At 40.3% G+C, this 24,529-nt stretch overlaps 1 protein-coding gene across 2 annotated transcripts in view; it reads right to left on the reverse strand.

Moving 5' to 3' along the window:
- DNAAF9 (dynein axonemal assembly factor 9) overlaps window positions 1-24,529 on the reverse strand; it is a 155,646-nt gene that overhangs the window by 10,788 nt on the left and 120,329 nt on the right. For both annotated transcript variants that reach the window (XM_041732306.1, XM_041732304.1), the window contains exons 29-31: window positions 13,137-13,174; window positions 4,566-4,701; window positions 2,039-2,125 (exon numbers count right to left, since the gene is read on the reverse strand). In XM_041732306.1, coding sequence (XP_041588240.1) covers window positions 2,039-2,125; window positions 4,566-4,701; window positions 13,137-13,174 — 261 coding nt within the window. The remainder of the gene's footprint in view (window positions 1-2,038; window positions 2,126-4,565; window positions 4,702-13,136; window positions 13,175-24,529) is intronic.

Raw genomic sequence — 24,529 nt, forward strand, 5'->3', positions numbered from 1 at the left:
ATACTGACATGTTCACTTGCCCTCTCCCCACCTAAATAAGTCATGGGAGACCATCTGCTTCTCTGGCTCTTTGTTCAGAGCCTGAATCCTTAAGGAAATTGGGAGGGGCCAAGGGAAAAGTGAAGGTTTCCTGCAAAACTAGAAATAAGCCTTCTACCAGAGGAGATGGGGATGGGTCGATGAGCACAGAGAGGGTTGTGGGAGGGGAATGGCTGAGAATCTGCACAGCACAGAGCTGAGCACATCCAGAGCTAAAGCCTATTCACTCTGAGGTGGTGGGCCCTGATTCAGTGAGGGAAGGAAAAGTATACAGGGATATGTAGGAGTCTCATGGCTGCCACCTTGTTAAAAGATTAAATTATCTGAATCCTAGGAAGGGATTCAGAAGGGGGAGAGCCTGAATGAAGGGTGACTCTAAGGCCTCTCCATCTCTGATTCTCTATAAGCATTGATCTTCTGGTAAAGAGAAGGCTTCAGACTTTAGATTCATAGAGGTTTCTAATGAACCTTTTATACCTGGCTCTCTTTTGGATCATTCTACTTCCAGGAAAGTCTGTGCCCTGAGCTGGGTCACATGCACGATGCCCAGAATGAGTCACCATGGACTAGAGAATGGGTGCTTTCCTAGGCACTAGGTGGAGACAGCAGGAATCTCACGACCAGGCCCAGAGGTGTGGCAGGAAAAGGGTCAGTAACTGCAGTCACTGGAGAGGAAGGTTTCACCTCAGAAGCTCCATCTGTTTCTTTTTAGCTAAGATATAATTGTCTTGTTCAGGCATAAGAAATGATCCACCTACCCACTGTTTAAGCAAGTATGATGTAACTCAAATCAGACGTTCCTTCTAAGAATATGCCTCAATCTTCAATTTCACAAACTGGATTTGTTTGTTTTATCAGCATAGTGCAATCAGTTTTTTGCTGGTATAAAACACTGGTGATGAAAGGGATGATATGGAGGACATAGAGAGTTGTCTGGGGGAAGTGAGTAAGGATAACAAAGATAATCCAAATCAACATAAGAGAATATGTTTGGCCAAGCTTTAGTAACAGTCTTTCCCAGAACTTTCAAGAGAGCAGAACAATCCATTCTATACAGAGACAAGCACAACATAGTGTGAGGGCTCTGGAGTCACACTAGCTGCATTTGAAATGCAGCTCTTTCATACTTACTGGCTGTATGAATTTGAATATGCCACTTAACTCCTCACTTCCTCACTTACCTTATCCTTAAAAGAAGGAAAATAATGGACCCTACCTCATAGGCTTGGTCTGAGGATTAATGAGATAACACAGATAGAGCTCTTAGGGCACTTTCCAACAGAACTTTCTGTGGTGGAAATGTTCTGGATCTGTGCTGTCCAATGTGGTAGCTGTTGGCCACAGGTAACTACTAAGCACTTGAAGTGTGGCTTGTATGACTGAGAGACTGATTTTACTTAATTTTTGTTAATTTACATTTTATTAAATAGCCAAATGTGGTTGGTGGCTACTGTCCTGGGGAACTTAGAACAATGTGTAGCACACAGTGAGTGCTCAAGTGATATTGGCACTGGCATGACTACAGCACCCTTGGCACTCTTTCCTCCTCCTCTCCCTTTTGGAGGAGAGGTTCATGTACTTGGGAGTCTGCAGGAGAGAATAAACATTCCCTGGGCCACAAGGGCAGGGAGCCTACCTGTCAGGGGGGACCCCTCAGAGGACTCACTGTATTCTCAGGAGCAACTCTTTCACCTGGGAAGGCTGTAACTCCCTGGTTCCAGGCCAGCCATCTCACCCTCACTAGAGGCTAGAGGAAACAAAGGACATGGTGTGCTTGGTGCCCACAGGGCCACTCCCTAAGTCTCAATATCCAGTAAGGCTCCCAAGTTGGAGCCCAAGATGTGTGGAGCAGTGGGCTACTGGTAAGACCAGCAGCTGTTGGGACATGGCAGGCCATCCCACCCTCATAGAACACTTGAAATGTAACTTTTTTTCTGTAAATGATTAAGTCGTTGCATTTACAAAGAAATCTCAGCTACTTTTCAGTGATGATACTTGCCAGCCAGGGTACATTAAATATCGAGATCGTAGCATCTGAGGACTTGAAAAACTATTTTCTGAGAGAATCAGCTCAATGTCTTCATTCCTTTGAAAACATACAGAAAAACCCAGGTTAACTAGGACAATCAATCTTCATCTACCCATTTTGCTTCCTCCCCTCCACAGATGCACCAGCACATACGCATCCACTCTTCTCTCTTACCACACACCTAAAGTATACCTCTCCTAAGAACAAAGAAAGACATTTTCTTTTAGAACCACACTACGATTATCATACCCAAGGAATTTAATACTGTAGACCAGCAGTACTGGTATCACCCTGGAGGCTCAACAGAACACAAGATCCCAGGCCCCATTTCAGACCCGCTGAATCAGAATTCTTCTTTTTTTTTTTTTTTTTTTAGAATTCTCATTTTTATAAGATCCTAAGAGATCTATATGCACATTAAAGTTGGAGAAGTACAAATCTAATTCATTTTCAAATTTTCCCTGTTTTGCCAGAAAGGCAACCCAGGATACAATCAGGGAATGCTTATTGAATTTATAATCTCTATTTCCCTTTAAGATAGAATAATTCTTCCAATTTTTGTTTTGTTTCTCACGGAGCTGATGTTTTTGAAGATATAAAGCCGGTGCCATTGTGTCCCACAATCTGGATTTGTCTGGTTCTTTTCTTATGGTTAGATTCAGTCAAACATTTTTGGTAAGATTAATATCCAGGTGAGGTTGTGTCCTTTCCAGAGCGTCATACGAAGGAGGCACATAATGTCAGTCTGTCCACTTAGTGATCTTGCTAAGTATAATCATGTAGTCAACGTCATGTCTACTAGATCTCTCCACTGTGAAGGTACTTTCCTCTCACTGGAAGCACTAAGTGGTCCAGGCAGTGATACTTTGAGACCAGTTCATATCCTTTTCATCAATAATCTGTCACCCACTGCTCTTAATATCCACTGATGATTCTTGCCTAGATCAAGTACTATATTATACCAACGGTTACAAAGTAGTGACTTTTTAGTTCTATAAATCTTTATTTATTAGTGTTTAAAAAGATTTATATCTTGCCTGTCCCCATTTTTTTAGTATCACCATGGACTCATTTTATATCATATGCTATAATTTGATATTACATTTGTTTTCTCTTATACTTAAGTTGTCCCAAATTTGGCTAGTGAGAGCTTCTTGAGCTAGCTCCAGTATCGTTTTGATATATCTCTACTAACCTTTGGGGTACCTCTTTGCTTTTTTAGCATGAAATGTACCAGGCTCACCTTGGACTTTCCCTGCCCTAAACCTGCAATCAGCCAATTCTCCAAGGAGTCCTGATACCTTATATTGGGAACTGGTATATAGAAACCAAGATCTGGCGGTAGAGGTGTTTATTCTACTGTGGTATTAATATTTCTGATCCCTTTCAATGGGAAGAGCTAGGAAATATACATTTGTTTTGAAATAATTAATTTATATTGACTTCCACAATTCAAATCCACCATCCACAGGGTTTTTCTTCACCTTTCTCACTTCACCTTTTCTCACTTTCTTATCTAACAAGTGATGTTTGAAATCAGGATTCCAACAGAGGATTATGTTTAAAAGTTACTTTAATTAATTGGTGTGTGTGTGTGTGTGTGTGTGTGTGTGTATGGGTTGTTATTACTTTGATCTACAGATGGATTCACTTTTTTGTTTTTAGTTTTACGCTTCTTGGTTAATTTAATTTCTGAATATGTAAAATATTTTACTTTGGTCAAAGTCAAAATTATATAAAAATATATACCTTTTGGTGTATCTTTGTTGAGCAAATAAATATGTTAAATGACCAAATGTTTTCTCTTCATACACACACACACAAAGTCATCAATTCTCTATTTTTAATTTGTAATTTGGATTTAAGTTCATGAAGTAAAAAAGTCATTTCTCTATGTTCTCTTGGACATTTCTTTCACATCTTAACACAAGGAATACTGAAAGAGTCTTGACTTCATCCTTTGAAGGCATGAAAATGTGAATGTATCAAAACAAAATATCTCTGGGTACCTGGCTGGCCCAGGTAAAACATGCAACTCTTGGTCTTGGGTTAAAAATCTAAGCACCATGTTGAGTGCAGAGATTACTTAAAAATAAAATCTTGGGGCATCTGCATGGCTCAGTTGGTTAAGCCTCTGACTCTTGATTTTAGCTCAGGTCATGATCTTAGGATCGTGAGATAGAGCCCCATGTCAGGCTCTGTGCTCAGCATGGAGTTGGCTTGGAATTCTCTTTCCTTTTGCCCCTCCCCTTGCTTATGTTCTCTCCCTCTCTAAATAAACAAAATCTTAAAAAAACAAAACAAAACAAAGTATTTCAAAACAGTACAGGATACGGACACATGAGGTCCTCTTGCTGATTTTTACACAACATCAAAAGCACTTATATAAATGTGTAGGTCTTAGATACAAATGAAAGACCCTATGGGCCATTCTGCCAGGGTTCTGCCTTGAGAAAGTGGCTGGTCCTATAGGATAAAGTAAACTTGGTAAGTTTACCTGGTGACGATACCATTTTCTGCAAGAATGAAGGCTGCAGTAGGGTTGGCAGCCCTGATGAGGCTCTGCAGCTGGACAAGGAGAGGGTGCCTCTGCTCCATGGTGTGACTGGTGAACACCACATTACTCACCAGGCCTGGGGAATAAAACCAAGAATGGTTCAGGCTTTGGAGTCCTGACTGGGGCTGAGGGCTCACACAAATGAGCCATTGCTCCCTCCCTGATCATCCCTTCCAGTTGACACCCCTGACCCCCAACACTTGCACCCCTGTCACTGCCACTTCTTGGAGTGAATGACCTCAACCCTGTAGCTGCCTCACTTCTTAACCTTCTCTACTTTCTCAATTCTGCTCTCCAGCTGACACCTGGAGTTTCTTCATCAAAGGGCCCTTTCTACATCCCTTATATTTAACCTCTTTGGGAACCTGTGCCACACACTGTTACCAGTTTAGGCCACAGACATTTATCAAACACTAACCACATGTCAGGAACTCACCATTAGATTCTCAAAGAGTGCACAGCCAAGGAGTCACTCACACACACATACAAAATTCCAAGATAAGTGCTAATACAGATATTCACATAGTCATACAGTAAGGAAGAGTGGTGCAGACAATGAGGGATTGTGGAGTGGGTAACAATCCCTCCCAACCCTTAGGAAAACCTATGCTACAGAGAATCTGGAAATCAGAGAAGTTAACATATCCTACCATGCCACCATAATTATAAGACCTCTTCCATACTCATTTCTGTTTTGAGATAGTTATGATCAGAGCATATACATCATTTCCACTATAAGATCACTTACATTTTTATTATTCAACTATTTTTCTTCACTTATTAATATTATGAAAACTTCAGAAATACACAAAAGTTTTTAAAGTAACACCATGAATTCCCATGTGCCCATGACTTGGCTTCAAGAATTAACAACACTTAGCTAACTTATTTACCTTATAATACCTTAGCTAGGTATTTCTTTCATACCATATACCAGCCTTTTCCCCTTTCCCCTGGATGATTTTTTTAAAAGATTTTATTTATTTATTCATTAGAGACACACAGAGAGGGAGAAGCAGGCTCCCCTCAGGGAGCCTGATGTGGGACTTGATCCCTGAACTCCAGGATCATGCCTGGAGACGAAAGCAGAGCTTAACTGCTGAGCCATCCAGGCATACCCCCTGGATGATTTTTTTTTTCCCCTGGATGATTTTGAAGTCAATCCTAGACATCCTATTATTTCATCCAAAAATATTTTAGTATATATCTCCATAAAATAAGGACCCTTTAAAAAATTAATAAGTAACACATTCAACATAAAAAATATAGCCTATGCTTAAACTTCTCTGTCTCATTAATGTTTTCTTAGAGTTAATTTTTTAAACCAGGAACCAAAGTCTACACATTGTATTTCATTAATATACCTCATACTTTTCCTTTAATCTTCAGTGTCTCATTTCTTTGTAATTTATTTGTTGAAAAACTGTGTAAATTTCTGCCAATATGGATTTTGCTGATTGTAGCCTTATAATGTTGCTTTTACAAGCAGCTAGATCTCTTTTATAGATTCAATCTTTTTTAAAAATAATATTTATTAATTCATTAGAGACACAGAAGAGAGAGGCAGAGACATAGGCAGAGAGAGAAGCAGGCTCCCTGTGAAGAGCCCAATGTAGGACTTGATCTCAGTACCCCGGGATCACGACCTGAGCCACAGGCTGACACTCAACCACTGAACCACCCAGGTTCCCTATAGGTGCCCTATAGATTCAATCTTTTAAAATATAAACTATTTAAAAAATTTTCTTCTTTCTCTAACTTTTTTAAAAAAGATTTATTTATTTATCTTAGAGCAAGGTGTAGGGGCAGAGGGAGAGAGAGAGATAAGGCTTTTTTTTTTTAAGATAAGGCTTTTTTTAAAAAAAGAATTAAATTCATTTTAGAGAGACTGAAAGAGAGACAATGCCTGAGAGTGGGGGATAGAGAATCCTGAAGCAGACTCCCTGCTGAATATGGAGCCTAATGGGGGCTCCATGCCAGGACCCTGAAATCCTGGCCTGAGCTGAAACCTGGAGTTGGCCATTTAACTAAGCCACCCAGAGACGGAGAGAGAATCTTAAGCAGAATCTGGATTGAGCACAGAGCTGGACATGGGGCTTGATCTCATGACCTGGAGATACCTGGAGATCAGGACCTGAGGTGAAATCGAGGTTGGAAAAAAAAAAAAAAAAATCAAGAGTTGGCCTCTTAATTGATTGAGCCACCAAGGTGCACCCCCCCATATAGCTTTCTTTTTGGTTTTGTTGTTTTTTTTTGTTTTGTTTTGTTTTGTTTTTTAGCTTTTTGATAGATCTAAATCACTGTTTCTTATAATGTCACTTTTAGACAAAACCTATCAGCTTTCCTACATGACAGATGGGGAAGCTGGTATATCTCAAAGTGCTGTTTTCTACTTTGCCATCACCTTCTGATTGGTTATATTAGTAATTTTAGTCCCTCCAGTGAAAGCTTTTATACCTTTAAAACTAACTATATACTAGGAATATACTTCACTCTTTATAACTATTTTACAACTCTAAACTTTATTCATCTCCTACTTTGGAAGATATAAAGAGAGTATCTCCTGCTGCCTCCTTATTTTCATTAAGTAGAATTTCATTTATAGGTTTTCAAGATTTTCAATGTTTATATTCTATTTTGTAATAGAATTCTCATGGGTATTATCATTAACTCTATATCTAAGATTAAATTCTCAACATTAATTTTTTTTAATAGAGACTAGCTTTTATAAATGATTAGTTCCTAAGTGGTTATCTCTAAATTACAGAGACTTCGACTTTGTAATTGTAGGATCCTGAATAATGAATATTCAGTATAGAGGACTCTATACTAATACTATTTCAGTTGAGTGTGTAGTTAAAAAAAACAAATAGCTGTATTTAGTTTCTGAGGGCAAAACTCAAACAATGTAAAGAAGGGTTCACAAAGAAAATAAATAAATTACCTTCCTCCCCAGCCACCTATTCCTTTCCCTGGAGGCAATTACTATTATGATATCTTCTTCCAGGATGTGCTTTGTATACACAAGTAAATGTGTGTATGCCTTTTTTCTCCACAAATAGTTCCATCTTACACTGTTCTGCACCTTGTTTGACTTAAGCTCTTTAACTTTTTAATTTTGGTAAAGCTTGCTTTTTCATTAAAACCTTCCCTATTACCTTACCATCTCAATCCTTCCCTCATGCCACCTGGCTCTCTCCCCTTCTCTAAACTATAAAAGCTCCTATGAATAACACAGGTGGTATTTAAAATAAGGACTCAGTCTTATTTATCTTCTTCATAGATGTAAAAAGATAGCATAATGTAAAAATTAAAACACGGGTTTTAGAGTCAGGCAGACCATGAGTTGAAGTGGCGTTCCACTAATTACTAATGAATGACATCAGGGGCAAATTGCTCAACTTTCTCTCTGAGCCAAATTTCCTCCTCTGTTAGATGGGAACAGTAACACATACCCGCAGGTTATCAATAAATGCTTATCACAGGACCTACACATAGTGAGAACTCATTAAATGCAACTTACGGCCAACACCACTACCACCATCCTCACTGTCAGCAGAGCAACGGCTTAAGAATGAGACCTCTACATGTACACTGGGGGGATCCATTTCTCAGACTGACAAAATCCATTTCTATTTTAAAGTTTTTAAAAATTTCTGTTAGGAAGCTTTAAAATAGACCATCTTCAGCCACAGCGTCACAGCTTCTCAGCAGGAAGTTAGGTCATGTGACTCCCACCAGTAGAGCCTACTGAGTCCATGGTTTAAACAAGTGGCCATCACTAGATTTAAGGTGACTTCCAGGATCCTCTAGTCTGAGGCAGAAGTAAATGATACTTTCTTCCTCTCACCACTTATACTAATGAAAAAAGTGTTCCAAAATTGCTAAAGACTGAATCTAACCTCATAAACAGTCCAGATGCATTCATGATCAGGGAGCAGGGATTTGGAGGTTCATGCCAATCTTGTTACCATGGGGGAAAGACACACACAGTTAGTTATACCAGGTGCTTGGGACTACAGACACCAGGACTTACAGCTTACCTGCTGAGCACAGAACCTCCTCCCTAAGTGCTTATGGGCAGTTTGAGTATCTATCAGTTCCTTGGTTCTGAGATGTAGGTCCTATTCTTCTCAGGTATCTGTTAGTGCTCAGCTACTAAGCTGCCCTTAGGTCTCTGCACAGTGTTTGAGAGACCTCTCAGGATTCAAGGATGAGTTTCCTAAATGGTCTTCTTTGACATCCAAGTGCTAAGTACAGCTCTGCCTCCTCCTGTCACTTGGTGAAAGGCTGCCCAGTTCCTGAAATGTGGGCTGTGGAGGCACCTGAGTCTTCCTCCAGGCCTGGTGAGTGCTAAAGAAATCCCTGCTACCGTTTGTCTAATTCAGACTACCGGTCTCTTTGCCAGGCCACTGCTTATTCTGTGCACTTTCAGGCTTCTCTTACTATAATTCATTCTAACTAATGTAGTCAGAGCATTCTTTCAAAAAACAAAAAATCTGATCATATCATTTCCCTACTTAAAACATTTCAATGTGTTCCAATGACTGTAAACTTCTTGGCCTGCCTGATCTATCTGCCATACTGTGTTTCCTCAGTGCCCTGGGTGTGCTCTGGTCACCATCAGGTCTTTGCTATTGCTGTTCCTTCTGCCTGGAATCATCTTTCCCCTCCTCTTTTTTGGCTCAACTCTTCCTTCAGGCTGTAGACAATTTGAAAAGCACCTCTTCTAGAAGCCTTCCCCAACCTCCCAGGACTGGCTACAGGCATTGGATACAGATTTGCTAAATGAACAAATGAATCAAGTGTTATAAAAGATACATGCAACCTGATTTCCAGGGCAGCTTCTAAGCTGTGGGTACTCACATGCCAGAGTTTTCCCACTTCTAAGTCTGGGCAAATCCCATTCATCAAACAGGCATCTGAAAGGTTTCTAAGACTTACTGGTATATATACATTTTTGATAGAAAATTCATAAACTACAAAAAGGTATTCAAACCAACCTTCTTTGTCCCTCCTGTGGCACCCTGAGTCCTAGTTCTCCTCCCCAGAGGCAACCACTGACAACCAGATTTGGGGTATGCTTTCTCAGTCTATGAAAGTATACAAGAATATACAGAATCACATTTTTCTTATGAGCCTCTCCCACACAAAACCTCTATTCCCAATGTCTCCACATATGACCAAGTTGTGGTAACAGCACAGATTAGGAATTCAAATAGAGAATATGTCAGCATTTTGTTTATTCTGTTTTAAAATATTTTAAAAATTTCTGTTCGGAAGCTTTAACATTAAGATGTACTATCCTTCAGCCACAGTGTCAGAGAAGGATCCTAATGAAGGTGACACTGGTTGTGCCTGTGCACTCAGTCTCATTTAGAAATGTCACTCTGGAGGCTGTAGGGGAAGCACCGAGGGTGAGCCTGCTGAGCCTAATGCTAGACCTCCATGTCCTATGGCTGCACCAAGGCCTAACTGGGGCCTCTGGAAACAGAGTAAGGCAAGGTCAGGAGGGCAGACCCAGAATGTGGCACAGTGGGGAAGCAAAACAGGGTTCTAGAAGACTCAGCACATTCCAGAGGTGGCAGACACAAGAGCCAGAGTCCTGCAAGAGACCCAGGAGACTGCCAGGAGTAGAAGACAAGAATGGTTGCGATGGATCTTGCAGCAAGGAATCAGTAAAAGCTGAGTGAAGACTTTTAAAGGCCCTAGGACTCTTGTTTAGTATCTTCTTGGGCAAAAGAAACTGGAGAATCAGATTTGTGCAAATGTGGCAACTTAAGTGGCATGCACCAGGGTCACAAGCACAGAACTGTCCTGTCCATTAAAAAGGCTGGGGTCTGGATTTCTGATGGATACCTTGCCCAAAGTCCTGTCTGCCTCATCAGTATCATGTAGATAAACCCTGTGGGGTTGGGATTCTAGGTCAGGAATTAGATACAGAAAAGGGGCTTTGCTTTATAGGGAAACAAGCAAAAGGATTATCCTCAGCATTCCTTAGGCCAGCTATGCAAACTACCACCTGCCAAAAGGAAATGCCATCTGCGAGGCAGGTACAGCAGTTATCTGGAGCACAGGGTGAAGAGGCCACCGGGGACAGTTTCATCTTGCTTGGGCCAGGAGCTTCCTTCTGCTCTGTATCAAAGAATGGATACCTATATTTGGCCAAGGTCTTACCAGTTTGGGCTGTGAGTGAGCGGGCAGCCTGGCCTGCCCATTCCCTAGAGTGGAGAAACACCTGAGGTCTGACTGTCCTAGTATGGGCTAAAGGCTTCTAGAAGAAACCCAGGAGAAAGCAGTTTGTTTATTACCTATAGATACTTCTAAAAGCAAGACATGGTAGTAAAATGTCTTCACTCTTCTTTCAAATCAGCATTATACTGAGTCTTATTTGCTGGTTAAGCGCTGAGATTATTTCCTAATCCTTGGATTTCTGTAACACACATCATCTTGGGGCTGCAATATAGTCCTTTTCTCATTGTAAAACAATCCTTTGTTGTAAAAGCAATGAATCAGGGAGCATGACTCATGAACAGGAGCAAAGGGAGGCAATATGTTCCCTCAGGACAAGAAGTGTTTGTCTACTGGTAGCAGATCCCACCGCCAAGCTAGCCACCAAATCTCTGAGGATAAAAGAAATACTTGCCTTTTATTTCTTCCCTCCTTGGACAGCCCATGCCCATGGTAAGCCAGGTCAGACTAGTTCATAGGGTCCTTTGGGCCCAGACACAAAGGTAAGATAATTGCTAAGACACTGTCACTTTGCAAGCGATTTGGAGTTCAGAAAAACAGCTTCTATGGCCTCAAGGTCATCTACCCACATCTGATCATATCCCTGTCTTTACACATGCACAGAATCTGACACAGTTGCTTTTAAACACTGAGTAAGCAGTGTTAATGAAATTTGTCTACCAAATGCCAGAGAGAATCCAGTCTGTCTTGGCCTAAAAGGGCTTTCCTCCTATAACATTGGCCTAGGTTCATAGACAATGAAGACAGAGCACCTCCCCAAGGCTCTCTGCCAGGGCAGTCTGACCATCTGTGCTTTGTGTGCAAAAAAACAAAGGGGCACTGAGGAAGAAAGTGCCAAGAAGCCAAGGTGCATTAGGGTGGAAATAATCATGTGATGGACAGGGGATGACTAATAGCCCATACCCTTAGCTTTGACCATGACTTGCAAACATACATCCAAGGACCAGACAGTGATCCTTGGTTATCCCATCCGTCTATGCTTTTGCCTATGCTTTCTATCTCAAGGACAGGTACCACCAACCTTCCCAAACTTCCAACCTCAAAACTTAAAGCAGTTCATCATACTAGATACCTCTTTCTTTCAGTCATGCCCCATATCTAGTCTATCATCAGTTCCTAATCCCCCAACCTCCAAAAAATCTCCTTCCTCTACCTGGAGTGGATACTTTGGGTAGACCCAGCCACCTCCGTTCCACTCTGCTTCTGGGGTACACTGCCTGGAAAGCAACAAGGACCTCTAAAAGTTGGACTTGAGACTCCCTGGCGGAGCAGTCCAACACATACATTCCTCCCTCCAGTGACCCGGCTCCTGTCCTGTGTAGCACCCAGCTCAGCTGTTTCCCAAGACAATAGCTCTGGTATGCTCAGTTGTCTCCGCTCCCTGTGGACTGGCAATGGGATCAGGAGGGTAAAACTGTGCTGGGGACACCACGTTATTTTCTTCTGTCTGACTTCTTCTTGCTGGGCTGGCTCAGGAAGCTCAGACCCCAGGTCTTCTGACAACAATGAACATTTTATCATCAGTACAGGAAATTCAGAATTTATTCTGGGTCTCTAGGCACCATAGTTAATATGACTAAAAAGTGCTGCTGGCAGGGTTGCCAGATGGGAGGACAATGCAAGGTTGAATATAACCTACAGGATGGGTGGATTTTTCTAAACACTACCAAGGAGGTGTGGAAAATTCCAGTGTGTGTAGGAGGGGATTAAGGGAGAAGGTCTTATTGGACCACACTATGCACTCATGGGACAGGAGAGGTGTATCAAGATCTTGTTGATTTAGAAGCTAGGAATATCTAATACCTTTTCTGTCCATTGATATTAGTTGGAAGGCCAGGGCAGACTTAAGCCCAGCTCGGGGCTTATCATCTTAAGAGACAAACTCAGGAATAAATCTGCCTATCAAATATGATAGAAGAAAAAGATGTCAAAGTTTTTCCTGGACCAATTTTGTTTGTTTTAGATTTTAGAATGAGAGGAAGGAATGTGAAGAAAACTCTGTTGCATCTAAACAGAATCTGAGGGGCACCTGGGTGGCTTACTTGATTAAGCATCTGCCTTTGGTTCAGGTCGTGATCCCAGGATTCTGGGACTGAGCCCCACATTGGGCTCCCTGCTCAGTGATGAGTCTGCTTCTCCCTCCCCCTCCTGTGCACTCTCCCTCTGTCTCTCTCCTTCTCAAGTAAATAAATAAAATCTTAAAAACAACAACATAATTTGAAAGGCATGCAAAAGCAGGAAATAAAACATATTGCTTACCTTGTGAACACTGGTCAAGACATTTAGGAAAGAGAAATCTGGAGGGGGGAAAAAGAGAAATATTTAAAAACTATTAATGTCAGAATTGTTATTATTTCCCACAAAAATGTGAATATCCAAGCTGAATTATTCAATAAGTCAGGGCATATGGTAGGCAGTACTAAGTATAATAGCTAAGCAGTCTAAGCACTTTGCCCAAGGCCTCACACAAAGCTAAGAAGTGGGAGGGCTTATATAGGGACGCAGGTCTGTTTAGCACCAGAGAACTCCTATGGTTTTTGTCCCTATAAATGAGATGCTTGCTGAAGCCACACTTCTGAACTATTGCTCCTCTAGGTGCAGGTAGTAATGATGTTCAAAACACCAGGTGGGAATTTCTCTCCCACAACTTCCTTGGTGTTGGCAAGTTTTCTGAAAATACCATTTGGAACCAAATTTGGTGGATAAGTGAGCTGGACGAATACCACCTTGGACTGTTGATGTAGTGCTCTTGCTTGACTTCCTCATGGTTTCTGAGGAATTCCAAGAAGGAACTCCCATATGCTCTGAGAAAGATCAAGAGCCCTGGAACAGGGAAAAGACAACCATCCAACACTGGAGTCTCCCAAAAACAGAACTCACTGACTTCACTGCACTTAGTCTGAATGACCTGACACAAAGCAAATATATTCTTAGAAAGTATCTGTCCCCATCAGTGTCTGTGACTTTTACAGTACATGCCCTTAACGGCCCTTCTCAGCACCCTGCTTGTTTCCTCACAGCAGCCCGCAGCAATTCACATGACACACTTCTTAGACAAATCAAGCAAAGTTCTCCCTCAAGGCATCTTATCCAATCACAGGCTGGATGTTCATGCTTTCAACCTCTGACGACTGCAAAGAAAATATTCAGAACACATGGAACTGCATATATATGGAACACATGGAACACATATATATGACTCTCTAAAACTGGAATGCAATTTCTCATATCTTGGCATCTTTGGTATCTCTGTCGTTCAAATTCACGCTGGCTTTCTTTCCAAATCCAACCAGAAGTTAACATTGCTTCTTTTTAATTCTTTTTTTTTTTTTTTAAGATTTTATTTATTTATTCATGAGAGACAGAGAGAAAGAGAGACAGAGAAACACATGTAGAGGGAGAAGCAGGCTCCACACAGGGAGCCTGACATAGGACTCAATCCCAGGACCCCAGGATCATGCCCTGAGCTGAAGGCTGTGCTAAACCGCTGAGCCACCCGGGCTGCCCGCTTCTTTATAATTCTTATAAAATTGCATTAAATCTTTTACTATGACACTTCTTATTCTATATCATGATTGTGTACCTGGCATTGGTGTGACATTTGGAGAATTATTTGACTTTTCTAAGCATCAGCTCCCTCACAGTAAAACGTGGTAATGATGTCTACTTTAAAAGGGTACTTTGAAGATTAAGAGGGGTAAAGTATCACAGTGCAAGACAAATAGTATAAAGTGAATGTTAGCTCTCGGCTTTCCTTCTCTACCTATCACCCTCCCTAGTAAGCTGTAGTATTTTTTTTTTTAAATAGTGGTAGTTTTGAAGATGCCTGGCATAGGACTCTTAAACAGAGCAGACAAGTTCTGTGACAATAAACGCTAAAATAATGTATATACAATTATGTTCATGTTATTGGCCAGCTCTTCCTCTAAGTAACAGAAAAAAACGTGGTCATAAATCTCACATAATATGTTATCCTGCTGGGGCACCTGCGTGGCTCAGTGGCTGAGCATCTGCCTTTGGTTCAGGTCATGATCCTGGAGTCCTGGGATGGAGTCCTGCATTGGGCTCCCCGCAAGGAGCCTGCTTCTCCCTCTGCCTATGTCTCTGCCTCTCTCTCTCTGTCTCTCATGAATAAATAAAATCTGAAAAAAAAAGCTATCCCGCATTTTGTAGTGCGCCAACCAACTACCTGGTTTATATCCAATCTAACCCAAAACATGGGCCCCATAATTCCTACATGCATATCCTCAAAACTGTAAATACTACACAAGCAGAGATCTGGGATGATTTGTTCCTTGCTGCCCCCTCAATGATTAGAATGGTCCCTGGCACACAGCAGACACAATAGATAGATACTCACGGAATGAAATCTAATAGAATAAAGATACCAGGCAAATTTCACATAGACCCATCCTGAATCTAAACTGAGCCTATCCTTGAATTAAAGAAGACACACTAATCCCCACCTCACAGAATGGAAAAAGAAGCCCTACTACACTCTGTACTACCTGTATTTTTAACCACGATCTAGAAGCACTGGTGTAAATTTTATTTTTGCTAAGGCAGCCATTTAGCAAAAAAAAAAAAAAAAAAAAAATTGAAGAGTTTTAAAAACTTGATTCTCAAAAAACTTTTATTATAAAAGCAATATACAACCCACAGCTAACATCATATGTAATGTTAAAGACTAGATGTTTTCCCTTTCAGATCAGGAACAAGACAGGATGTCTACTCTCACGACTTCTACTCATACTGGAGGTTCTAGTCAGGGCAATTAGACAAGAAAAACAAATAAAAGGCATCCAGTTGAGAAGAAAAAAAGTAAAGCTATCTCTGTTTACTCATGACACACTTTTGTATATAGAAAATCCTAGAGAGTACATATAAAACACGAACAGAACTAATCAATGTGTTCAGCCAAGGCTGTAGGATGTAAGATCAATATACAAAAAATCAGGGATGCCTGGGTGGCTCAGCGGTTGAGTGTCTGCCTTCAGCTCAGGGCCTGATCTCAGGATCCCAGGATCGAGTCCTGCATCAGGCTCTCTCCAAGGAGCTTGCTTTTCCCTCTGGCTATGTCTCTGCCTCTCTGTGTGTCTCTCGTGAATAAGTAAATAAAATCTTAAAAAATAAAAAAGTCAACTGCATGTCCATACACTAGCAACGAACAATCCAAAAATGGTATTTGGAAACAGTTCCATTTATAACAACATATAAAGAACAAAAATACTTAGGAATAAATTAAACAAAGGAAGCATAAAATTTGTACACTGAAAACTATAAAACATTGCTAAAAGGAACTCAAGACCTAAATAAATGGAAAGACAGAGCCAGGTTCATGGATTGTTAAGACTTTATTATTTATAAGATGGCGGGCAGCCCTGGTGGCGCAGCGGTTTAGCACTGCCTGCAGCCCAGGGTGTGATCCTGGAGACCTGGGATCGCCATGTCGGGCTCCCTGCATGGAGCCTGCTTCTCCCTCTCCCTCTCCCTGTGTCTGTGCCTCTCTCTCACTCTCTCTGAATAAATCAATCAATCTTTAAAAAAAAATATTTATAAGATGGCAGTATTTCTTTTTTTTTTTTTAATTTTTATTTATTTATGATAGTCACACACAGAGAGAGAGAGGCAGAGACACAGGCAGAGGGAGAAGCAGGCTCCATGCACCGGGAGCCTGATGTGGGATTCGATCCCGGGTCTCCAGGATCGTGCCCTGGGCCAAAGGCAGGCGCTAAACCGCTGCGCCACCCAGGGATCCCAGATGGCAGTATTTCTCAAACAGATGTATACATTCATATCTTGAATTTGTTTTTAAAGATTTTTTTTTAAGATTTTATTTACTTATTCATGAGAGGCACAGAGAAAGAGAGAGACAGAGACACAGGCAGAGGGAGGAGCCCAATGAGGGACTCGATCCCAGGACTCCAGGATCATGCCCTGAGCCGAAGGCCGACACTCAACCACTGAGCCACCTAGGCGTCCCCATATCTTGAATTTGAATCTCATTGTCTTTTCTTATAGAAACTGACAAGCTGATCCTTAAATTTACATGGAAATTCAAAGAACTCAGAATAGCCAAAACAACCTTTTTTTTTTTTTTTAAGATTTTATTTATTCATGAGAGACACAGAGGGAGAGAGAGGCAGAGACCTAGGTAGAGGGAGAAGCAGGCTCCTTGCTGGAGCCTGATGTGGGACTTGATCTCAGGACCCTGGGATCATGACTTGAACTGAAGGCAGATGCTCAACCACTGAGCCACCCAGGCGCTCCTAGTCAAAACAATCTTGCAAAAGAACAGACTTGATGGATTCTCACTTCTCAATTTTCCAATTTATTACAAAGCTACAATAATCAAAACAATGAGATACTAGCAGGACAGACAGGTCTGTCAGTGGAATATAACTGAGAGACCAAAAAATAAGCCTTCGCATTTACAGTCAACTGGTTTTTGACAAAAATACCAAGATAATTCAGTGGGGAAAGAAGTCTTTCCAACAAATGGTGTGAGAACAACTGGATATCAACGTCTGAAATAATGAATCTGGGCACCTATTTCACACTACATGTAAAAATTAACTCAAGATGGAACACAGGTCTAAATATAAGAGCTAAAACTCTAAAATGCTTAGGAGAAAACATTGGGATAAATCTTTGTGACTTAAAAAATATATATATTTATTTATTCATGACAGACATAGAGAGAGAGGCAGAAACACAGGCAGAGGGAGAAGCAGACTCCTCGCAGGGAACCCTACGTGGGACTCAATACCGGGACTCCAGAATCACGCCCTGAGCCAAAGGCAGATGCTCAACTGCTGAGCCACCCAGGTGTCCCAATCTTTGTGACTTTGGATTAGGCAGTACTTTCTTAGATATAATACCATAAGCACAAACAATGAAAGAAAAAAATAAATTTGACTTCATTAAAATTGACAACTTTTGTGATGTAGAGGATACTATCTAGAAAGTAAAACGATAACCATGGGAGAGAATTTTTGCAAACCAAATATCTGATAAAGGACTTGGATTCAGAATATAGGAAGCACTTTTGCAACTCAAAAAAAGACAACTCAGGCACATGGCAAACTCAGTTGGTAGAGCATGTGATACTTGACCTTGGGGCTGTAAATTCAAGCCTCATGGTAGGTATAGAGATTACTTAAAAAAAAAAAAAAGAAAAAGAAAAAAAAAGAGACAACCCAATTTAAAAATGGGCAAAGGATTTAATAGACTTTTCTATAAAAAAACCACATAAAAATGGCTGATAAGCAAATGAAAAGATGCTTAATATCATTAGTATTACGGAAATGAAAAGCAAAACTGCAAGGATATACTACTCTACACAAAACAGACAGAAAACAAAAAGTATTGGTGAGGATGTGGAGAAACTTGGAATCCTCATGCACTGCAGTGAAAAAAAAACTGGTATAGTGGCTTTGGATAACAGCAGTTCCTCAAAGTTAAAAGTACAGTTACCACATGACCCAGCAATTCTACTTCTAGGTACCCAAGAGAATAGAAAACATGACCATATGAAAACTTGTACACAAATATTTCTAGCAGCATTATTATTTTCTTTTCTAGCAGCATTATTTATAATAGCCCCAAAATGTCCATCAACTGATGAGTGAATAAATAAGATGTGGTAGGGCAGCGTGGGTGGCTCAGCGGTTTAGCGCTGCCTTTGGCCCAGGGCCTGATCCTGGAGGCCCAGGATTGAGTCCCGCGTTGGGTTCCCTGCATGGAGCCTATTTCTCCCTGACTATGTCTCTGCCTCTCTCTCTCTCTCTCTCTCTCTCTCTGTGTGTGTGTGTCTCATGAATAAATAAAATCTTAAAAAAGAAAGAAAAAAAATAGGATATAGTATATCCCAACAATGGAATATTATTTGGCCATTAAAAGGAATGAAGTTACTCACATGCTAAAACATGGATGCACCCTGAAAACATTTTGCTAAGTGAAAAAAGCCAGACACAAAACATTGCATGTTACATGATTACATTTGTATGAAATGTCCAGAATAAGCAAATTCACAGAAAATAGACTAATAATAGCTGCCAGGGGTTGGGAGGAAGAAGAAATGGGGAGTGACTGAATTGTATACTTTTTTTTTTAAGATAGAGACATAGCAAGAGCAGGGTTGCGGGGAGGTACAGTGGGAGAGAGAGAATCTTAAGCAAGCTCCACACTCAAGGCAGAGATCAATGTGGGGCTCACCACAGGGCTTGATCTCAAGACCCTGAGTTATGAACTGAGCCAAAATCAAGAGTCAGATGCTTAACCAACTGAGCCCCTGAATTATATACTTTAAAGGGTAAATTTTATGGTATGTGAGTTACATTTCAATAAAGTTATTTTATTTTTTTATTTATTTATTTTTTTACTTTTAAAGTTTAACATTTTAATTAGGAACAGTTCATATGGCCCATTTAGTGGAAGCTCAGGTAAGCAAAGTGCAAGAAACAGAATGAAATATCACACATATGTCTCTGTATAAATCAACATGAAAAGATATCCTAGACATTTGAAAAGCAAGAGCAAATTACAAAATAAGTACAGTGAATCCAATGTCAAACATTTTTTTCTACTATATAGTATTATTTTTGCAAATATTGTTTTTGTAATATAAAAACAACAAAATTAATGATAATGTTGAAAACATTTACTAAATCACTTTGGGGTTGATTTGTGTAAGATAATTTCAGCAAATAGAATGTTTAATGAAAAGCTGTGGTATACATGTACTTGTCTCAAGAAAGTCTTACAAGGAACAAAAGTATTTCTTCTTATTAACATAGGTTTCAGAAAAACATTATTTATTACTATAAAATAAAATGTATTTCCTAAGAAAAGTTCAAGTAACCAGTGAAATCTTAAGAGGTGAAGCAAAATTGTTTTTCAATCATATTCAGAAAATCTAATATGTTTACTTGCTTGTTGAGTCTTCGCAAGTCTTATCTTTTCAGCTTTGGTGATTAACTTCTCAGTGCCTCTTTTCTTTTCACGAGGCTGATTAAGTTTGGCTTGCCTATCTACCAAAATCTTCTGCCAATATCTCTGTTCATGGTCACCAGAAAGGATCTCCAGTTTCCAGCAGTATTTCTTTTTAATTTCTGTACATGCATTTATTACTGCTTGAGCATCTTCAGGAGTTTTAAATCTAGCATGGCACTCTGTGTCTCCTTCTAGCAAATCAACATAAACAACTTCTGAGATTGCTGCCAAAGTATCAATGGATTGGTGGGCACAGTGTTTTCATTCACTTGTACAAAATCACTTATGACTTAAAATGTATGTAAAAGACATTCAGCTTTTTCAAACTCACGAATGGAAAAAAAGTTTCCTGGGATTCTACAAAAATCCTAGGTTCTCGAGTAGATCTACGGGAATATCTCACTATAGCTCACATGTTCTGATGACAGGCTTAAACAATCTCCTCTGAACAAGTTGTGGTCAATAAAGTTATTTTAAAAAGCAAAATACATACTACGAAATATTAAATGGTTTACTCATTATCCAGAACCTGCCTCCAAGAAAGTGGCCATTTCCCAGAAGGAACCACTAACAGTTTGGTATGTATCCCCTTAGATTGTTCCTTTGTGCATACAAATAAACGTTAAAAAAATACATATTATTTTGACAATTTACTTTCCTCACTTCACAAAATATTGTGGACATTGTTATGCATTAGTACATAAAAATCTATTTGATTTTAAATTTTTATTTATTTTTTAGAAAGATTTTATTTATTTATTTATTCATGAGAGAGAGAGAGAGAGAGAGAGAGGGAGGGAGAGAGAAAGAGGCGCAGACACAGGCAGAGGGAGAAGCAGGCTCCATGTAGGGAGCCCGATGTGGGACTCGATCCCAGGACTCCAAGATCATGCCCTGGGCTGAAAGCAGGTGCTAAACTGCTGAGCCACCCAGGGATCCCCTCTACTTGATTTTTTTTTAATGCCTGCATAGTATTTCATTATATGACTATCCCCAAATTTAACCAATTTGTTACTAATGAGCATTTGGATTATCTCCAGTTCTGTGACATAAAAGTATTTTTTAAAAGATTTTATTTATTTATTTATTTTAGAGAGAGTGTGAGTGGGAGGAGGAGCGGAGTGAAAGGGACAAGCAGACTCTATGCTGAGTGCAGAACCTAATGCAGGGCTTGATCTCAACTCTGAGATCATGACCTGAGTTGAAATCAAGAGTTGCACATTCAACTAAGACACCCAGGCACCCCTAAACAGTGGGATTTTTTTAGTAAAGATTTTTATTTTTTAAGTAATCTCTACACCCAATGTGGGCTTGAACTCACAACCCCAAGATCAAGAGTCACATGCTCTATCAACTGAGCCAGCCAGGCGCTCTGATATTATAAACGGTGCTGTTTTGAATATTGCAGAGCACATCTGTCATGTTTCAGCCTGGTCAGTATTTCTAAACAACTTTCCTAGGCTTGAACTTAGGAAGTCCATTTCTTTTGTAAACAACACAAAACTACTTTTCCAGCCTTTCTTGCAGTGTAGTGTAAGCACATAACCTATGTTCCACTAACCAGATTATTACAAGACTCCCAACGGCAGTGGGCAAGGTGATTAAGAGGATGAATAAGCAGACCCCACTTTCTCATGAAGGAAGTGGCTGGGTATTCCCCTTACCAGGGCAGCCCTAAGAGGTTTGAGCATTGCTCCCTGGCTGCCTAGCCAATATAGCCTGGCTGTCCTGGAGACTCTGCAAGCTATAATGTCCTTTGGTAAATCCCTTTCCATTAAAACATACTGGAGTAGGCTCTACTGATGGGAATTAAGAATTCCATCTGAAACAAACTCCCCTACACACACACACACACACACACACATTTTTGAACATTTGTATAAATATAATCATACAAAATTCCAGCAATGGAATGGTCAACTTTGTCTTCAAATAGATTGTATCATTTTATATTTCTATCAACACTGTATGCACCTATTTTCCTACACTGTTGCTATGTAATAACCCCAAAACTAAAGTGGCTTCAAATAATGACAATGTATTCGTTCCTCATGATTCTGTGGATTAAATGGGCAGTTGTTTTGGCTTGGACAGCTCAGCTGGGGTTGATGGTCTAAGATGGTCTCACGCATAACCAACTGGGGCCTCGGCTCAGATGGGAGGAATGGATGGCTAGGCCTATTTCTCCACATGATCTCTCACCCTCTATCAGCCTAGCCCAGGCTTCTTTACATGGTGGTCTCAGCTCTTAGAGGCAAGACAGGGCAAACCCAAATGTGTAAATGCTTTTTAAGCCTTTGCTTATTTCTTGCTTTTTGATGTCCCACTGTTCAAAGCAACTCATATGCCCAAGCCCAAATTCAAAGTATAAAAAGTAGATTAAACTCTTCAACTCTTCGGGGAATCCCTGGGTGGCTCAGTAATTTAGTGCCTGCCTTCCGCCCAGGGCGTGATCCTGGAGTCCTGCGATCGAGTCCCACGTCAGGCTCCCTGCGTGGAGCCTGCTTCTCCCTCTGCCTGTGTCTCTGTCTCTCTCAATCTGTGGCTCTCATGAATAAATAAATTAAAATTCTTTTTTTTGTGGCTCTCATGAATAAATAAAAAATCTTTTTTTTAAAGATTTTATTTATTTATTCATAGAGACACACAGAGAGAGAGGCAGAGACACAGGCAGAGGGAGAAGCAGGCTCCACGCAGGGAGCCTGACGCGGGACTTGATCCACGGTCTCCAGGATCACGCCCTGGACTGCAGGCGGCGCTAAACCGCTGTGCCACTGGGGCTGCCCTAAATTAAAAATCTTAAAAAAAGAAAAACAAAACTCTTCAACTCTTGATGGAAGGGGATGTTTTTGCTGTGGCCATACTTTATTTTTTTATTTTTTATTTTTTTAAAGATTTTATTATTCATAGAGACAGAGGGAGAGAGGGGCAGAGACACAGGCAGAGGGAGAAGCAGGCTCCACACAGGAAGCGTGACATGGACTCGATCCCAGGTCTCCAGGATCACACCCGGCTACAGGCAGCGCTAAACCGCTGCACCACCAGGGCTGCCCTGTGGCCATACTTTAAATTTCCACAGATGGCCATGTAAAAAAAGATTAAAAAAAATTTTATGGTTAATACTGGCCATGGGTACCACAGTTCTCTTATTCTACTTCATATGAATCTCTTGCACATGGAATATAACAGCCCCATAGCCCATGGACAGGGACTAATCATTAATTTTCCAACAGGTCATTAGTAAGCTACTACCGTAAATTATTTTCTGGAAGGAGTTCAAAGGTAAATTTGGAAATTTCTCATTAATTTATAAAAAAATGAGCAAATCAGTAACTCTTACTGACTCAATACTTTTGGTCTCCAATATGAAAAAAACAAGGAAATTAGTATACTCATATTCCTAACACCCATGATTTTGTTACTTATATTTTTATATCCCATGACTCTAATTTATACATGATATAGCCTTATTTCTATACTTAGATTATATGCTCATCTTCAGTCCTTTTATATATCTCTCATTTATTTCTTCATTAGAATTCCCTTAAGGACCCTTATTCCTCATATGTTGGCACACTCATTATTCAACATTTCATAAACATTAAACAGAAATGGGTATCTGCATCACAAAAGCTAAGTCTATATTTTATAGTCCCTCTCTTTTCTCTAATGATCTTCATTTCTTTGCTGATTTTTCCTCTTCATTTTGTTATTTTTCTCAAGCTTGAGGCTCTCTGACACAGACTTAAGTTTTTGCAGTGTCTATTCTACTTCTCACTGCTTTGAGATTTTCATTGCCATAGTAGTTTTTTTTGTTTTTTAAGATTTTCTATCTTTATTCATGAGAGACCCACACAGAGAGAGGTAGAGACATAGGTAGAGGGAGAAGTGGGCTTCTGATGTGGGACTCAATCCTAGGACCTCAAGATCATGCCCTGAGGTGAAGGCAGATGCTCAACCACTGAGCCACCCAGGTGTTCCACTATCTTTGTTTTCTTTCTAGGGCTCTAGCAGTGCATTTTCCACCTGCTTCTGCTAGCTAAACTCTTCTGTCTCCCCAATCATTTCATTTTATTCAGGTATAACTTGCATATCATAAAATTTACTCATTTTATTTTATTTTTTTTTAAATTTTTTAATTTATTTATGATAGTCACAGAGAGATAGAGAGAGAGGCAGAGACACAGGCAGAGGGAGAAGCAGGCTCCATGCACCGGGAGCCCGACGTGGGATTCGATCCCAGGTCTCCAGGATCGCGCCCTGGGCCAAAGGCAGGCGCCAAACCGCTGCGCCACCCAGGGATCCCCAAATTTACTCATTTTAATGTGTATATTTCAATGGTTTATAAAAAGTAAATTTACAGAATTGTGCAACTATCACCACAATTCAATTTTAGAACATCACATCACCTTAAGAAGATCCCATTTCCCCAGACCTTTTATATCTCTTGAGCTCTTCCCACCTACCCTGTTAACTCCTCTTCTCCTTAATTTTTTTTATTATTTTGTATTTTTAAAATTTTTATTTATTTACTCATGAGAGACAAAGATAGAGAGGAAGAGACACAGGCAGAGGGAGAAGCAGGCTCCCTGTGGGGAGCCTGATGTGGGACTCAATCCCAGGATCCTGAGATCATAACCTGAGCCAAAGGCAGAAGC

The sequence above is a fragment of the Vulpes lagopus genome, chromosome 18 (genome assembly GCF_018345385.1).
Source record: "Vulpes lagopus strain Blue_001 chromosome 18, ASM1834538v1, whole genome shotgun sequence".
Classification (NCBI taxonomy): Eukaryota; Metazoa; Chordata; class Mammalia; order Carnivora; family Canidae; genus Vulpes; species Vulpes lagopus.